Source organism: Orycteropus afer, unplaced genomic scaffold, assembly GCF_000298275.1.
Source record: "Orycteropus afer afer isolate SDZICR_OR568_19922 unplaced genomic scaffold, OryAfe1.0 scaffold00005, whole genome shotgun sequence".
Taxonomy (NCBI): Eukaryota; Metazoa; Chordata; class Mammalia; order Tubulidentata; family Orycteropodidae; genus Orycteropus; species Orycteropus afer.
In genome coordinates this window covers 19756997-19761549 of record NW_006921592.1, presented here as the reverse complement: position 1 = coordinate 19761549, position 4553 = coordinate 19756997, and the positions used below count along the sequence as shown (strand labels likewise).

General features: G+C 36.3%; 1 protein-coding gene across 1 annotated transcript in view; it reads left to right on the top strand.

Annotated features, from left to right (window-relative positions):
• Positions 1-4553, top strand: part of KIF27 (kinesin family member 27) — a 99535-nt gene that overhangs the window by 78733 nt on the left and 16249 nt on the right. Inside the window, exon 13 of the mRNA XM_042780677.1 lies at positions 2708-2923. Within this exon, the coding sequence (XP_042636611.1) occupies positions 2708-2923 (216 nt within the window). The remainder of the gene's footprint in view (positions 1-2707; positions 2924-4553) is intronic.

The window sequence follows — 4553 nt, the reverse complement described above, 5'->3', positions numbered from 1 at the left end:
ATGAGACAAAGTATATGTGAACTGCTGTATGAAAAGTGAATTTACTCTGTAAATCTTCACCCAAATCCTAATAAAAAAAAAAAAAAAAATTAAAACTTTTGTGATGGAAAGGATGCCACCAAGAAAGTGAAAAGACAACCCACAGAATGGGAGAGAATATTTGCAAATCATATGTCTGATAAAGACTTGTATCTAGAATATACAACTTAATAATAAAAAAACAACCAAAAGGATCTGAATAGACATTTCTCAAAAGAAGATACATAAATTGCCATTAAGCCCATGAAGAGATGATCAACATCATTAGTCATTAGAGAAATGCAAGTCAAAATCACAGTGATACAACTTCACACCCAGTAAACCCAATACCATTGAGTCAATTCCAACTCATAGTGACCCCTAAAAGGTTTCCAAGGCTGTAAATCTCAAGAGAAGCAGACTGCCTCATTTTTCTCCCATGGAATGGCTAGTGGGTTTGAACTGCCAACCTTCTGATTAGCAGCCCAGTGCCTTAACTACAGCACTACCAGAGTGCTCTCTCTGATCCACTAGGATGGTTATAATAATAAAAAAAAGAGATAATAATAAGTGTAGGCGAGGATATGGAGAAATTGGAACCATCCTACACTGCTGGTGGAATGTAAAATGGTACAGCTGCTTTGAAAAACTATCTGACAGTTTTTCAAAAGGTTAAACAGAGTTACCATGTGATGCAGCAATTTGACTCCTAGCTATTTATACAAAAGAGATGAAAACATATGCCCTCACAAAAACTTGTACACAAATGTTCATAGCAGAATTATTCATATTAGCCAAAAAAATGAAAAAGCTCAAACGTCCATCAGCTAATGAATGGATAAATAAAATGTGGTACATCCTTTCAATGAAATATTGTTTGGCAATAAAAAGGAATGAAGTTCTGATACATGCTACACCATGGACGAACCTTGAAAAATTTATGCTACGTGAAAGAAGCCAGGCACAAAAAACCAGATTATAAGATTCCATTTTTATAAAATTTCCAAAATAGGCAATTCCACAGACACAGAAAGCAGATTACATCTTGCCTAGGGCTGGGGTAGGAGTGAGGGTAGGAAAGTTAGTAATGAGAAGTGACTGCTGGTGGGTACAGGTTTCTTTCTGGGATAATGAAAATGTCCTAAAACTGATCGTGGTGATGGTTGTATAACTCTGTGAATACAGCACTCTGTAAATTGTATATTTTACATAGGTGAATTATATGGTATGTCAATTATCTCTCCATAAAGTTGCTATTAAAAGAAAAAGCTATAAGCCCACAAAAGAAAAGACGCAGTAGAGACAACAGAGGACAAAAGATTTTTAGAAACATGTTTGTAAGATGGAAGGCAAATAGATGAGTGGTTACTGAGTTAGCAGAATAAAAGAAGCTGAAATCCAAGTGACTATAGGCGGATACTAGTAAGAGTCAACGTTTAGCTCTTTTTTAAAAAAATATTAAGTAACAGCTTTAATGGGATATAATTCACATAACACCAAAAAGACTCAGAAATGAAGGGACCAAGATTTTCAGAAGACAAGGGTGAGGCATAGGGTAAAAATAGGATGTAGTCAGGAAACTATCCTTTCCTTTTCTCATTCTGGGATAAGATGGTTTATTTTCTGAAGAATTGAACCGGGCACAGCAGAGGTTAGGAGTAAACCAAAATACACCAAACAGGGAATGAGTGAAAATCTACATATGAACCCTGAACCCTGAGATTTCCATTTCCTAATCCCTGGCTGGATTCCAGAATGCTGGCAGCCAGTCATATACTTCTTAGTAAGAGATTGTTACTCTGAGATTTATTTAGCATAGTGGCAGGATATACAAGATGGAATAAAAAGATTTCCTGATGAGTTTAATCAAGTGAAAAATAATGTTGAGAGGAATTTTATAGCTCTATTGGACAGAGAGAGTTCAGCTATGAATAATATTCATATAGTCATAAAAATGTAACTTTAATGTAAAGTAAATACTGACGTAACTAAAAGTTGTTATATAACGTACTGGGAAAATGGAAGGAGGAAAAATAGAGAAGAGAAGGCATAAGAGTACTAAATCTTTATCTTCCATAACAGACCGTCAACATGGACATAAACCTCAGAAGCACTAGCTAAGAAATTGTTTCTGGGGAGTAGGACTCAGGTGAAAATGTGGGGGATGGGACTGTTGGTTTTTATTATACGTCTTTTAGTAGTATATACATAAAATTACTTTTACAAAAATAAATTTTATAAAAGATCTTAGATCAGGAAATAATGAAGATCTCAATAAATAACTGGCCATATTGTCTGATCAGAATGAAATAAAAATAGAAACAAATGATATGTTTAAACAAAACAAAACAAAACAAGTTTCAACCTCTGGGGAATTTTAAAGGCCAAAAAAAAGTTCAATTCAGGAAACAATGAAAAAGAAAAATACTACCTCTCAAAAACCTTACCATGAAGTCTTATGTGACCAAGGCAGTAACAGGTAGTTTGAACCGACATTGTTGTAAAAAGGTCATTAAACTTAAGATTATAGAAAATGAACTGAAAAAAAAAAAAAATCCATAGGAGAAAACAATAATGTAGAAGCTAGAAATATATTCATTTAGTAATTTTCTCTATGTTTCATAATATATATACTTTCTGGTTTTCTAGTCCTTTTTTTTCAGAATGTCTGATGGGTTTGTCTTTTTAGGCCTTAAATAAAGATAGTTTGAAAATATCAACTCGCCTGAACTTGTTGGACCAAGAATTGTCTGAAAAAAGCATGCAGCTCCAGAGCAGCACAACTAAGGAGAAAATTGAGATTTCTGAAGAAGTTCAAACCCTCCAAAAGGAAAAAGATCAGTTACAGAGACAAAGAAACACTGTGGATGAGAAACTTAAAAATGGTAGAGTGTTGTCACCTGAAGTAAGTCAGTATTCTTTGGAGCTGGAAGTGCTATATGATGGATCACTTGGATGATGTCCTCGGTCTTTGTCACATAAACATAAAAGTGATCAATCTGGTAAACTTTGTTTCATTGAGATTTCTTCAGATGTAATCAGCTCCTCTGGCACTGGTGTGGTGCCAATAAAACATGTCTGACTGTGATAGCCTTACACAGAGGTTCATGGATGTGGCCCCTCCCTGGCACTACCAGGGGTTGTGGGACTGACACTTACCTTGAATATGGCCTTTCTCAGCCAGGGCTTCTCATCTGAAATCATAGAACACAGAAAATGATTGGAGGGACTGTTTTTTCACTTCTTCCAGGGATGGCACCTCATTTCTCTCTGTGCGTCTTTCTTAAGTGATACTAGGTAATGAATTACATACAGTGGATTCCTAGGGCATTAAGGGTTAACTCTTTCATGGAACCTTGATTGAGAAAGGTCCAATGTTCATAAGCACAAACATAAAATTCCAATCCCAATAAGATACCTTGTAGCTGTAAATATTTTTCATTTAGGGGAGTGTATAGCTCCTCTCATCTTTTTTTTTTTTTTTTTAAACTATGTGAAAGATGATTTATTTATTGGCTAGCTCTGGTGGCATAGTGCCTAAGGCATTTGACTGCTAACCAGAAGACTGGAGGTTCAAACCCATGAGCCATTCCTTGGCAAGAAGACTGGGCAATCTACTGCCGTAGAGATACTGCCTCAGAAACCCAAGGAGGGGTTGCTATGAGTCAAATTGACTTGATGGCAGTGAGTTTTTATTGACTTTCCCCAGACTTTGTCTTTTTTCAAAATTTAAATTCAGTTGGCAAAAGTTGGTACCTGTGTCTTACTTTTGACAAAGATGAATTTTTATGCCTGAATTATCTCTGCAGGTACTTATTGTTGATGTCCCATCATTATCAAAAGCAAGGGGAAATTACCAAGAGAAGGAAGAGCACTGGGCACTATACACCTTACTGAATCTTGTGGTGTTTTAGACTGAAGCAAGTGAGAGAAGTTGAGGGGGCTGGTTAAGAAGTGACAAGAGAAAGGATAGCATGAAGTGAGATTATCTTTATTGAGTTGGTGAAAGGCACTGAAGACTAACTTGATTGGGACTAAGTGGTACCAGAAGGACCATGATAAGCCTCTACTGCCCTGTTTCATAAAGAAGCTCTGGTGGTGCAGTGGATAAGGCATTAGGATGCTAACCAAAAGGTCAGCAGTTTGAACTGACTAGTCACTCTGGGAGAAAGGTAAGGCAGTTTCCATAAAGATTGATAGCCTTGGAAACCCTATGGGGCAGTTCTACTCTGTCCTATATATAGGGTTGCTGTGAGTCAGAATCAACTCGATGGCAGTGGGTGGTGGTTGCCCTGTTCTATAATTTAACTTGGGTAGTTGTACAGGGGCTCACAGAGTCAGGCTGTTCTGAGGTTGTCAAATTAGAGCTCAAAGCTTGTAGATTTAAAGATATGAAAGCCTAAGATATAACAAAACTTACAAGTATTTAAGGAGTTCTTAAATACTTTTTTTTTTTTTTTATTAGGATTTGGGTGAAGATTTACAGAGTAAATTCACTTTTCATACAGCAGTTCACATATACTTTGTCTCATGTC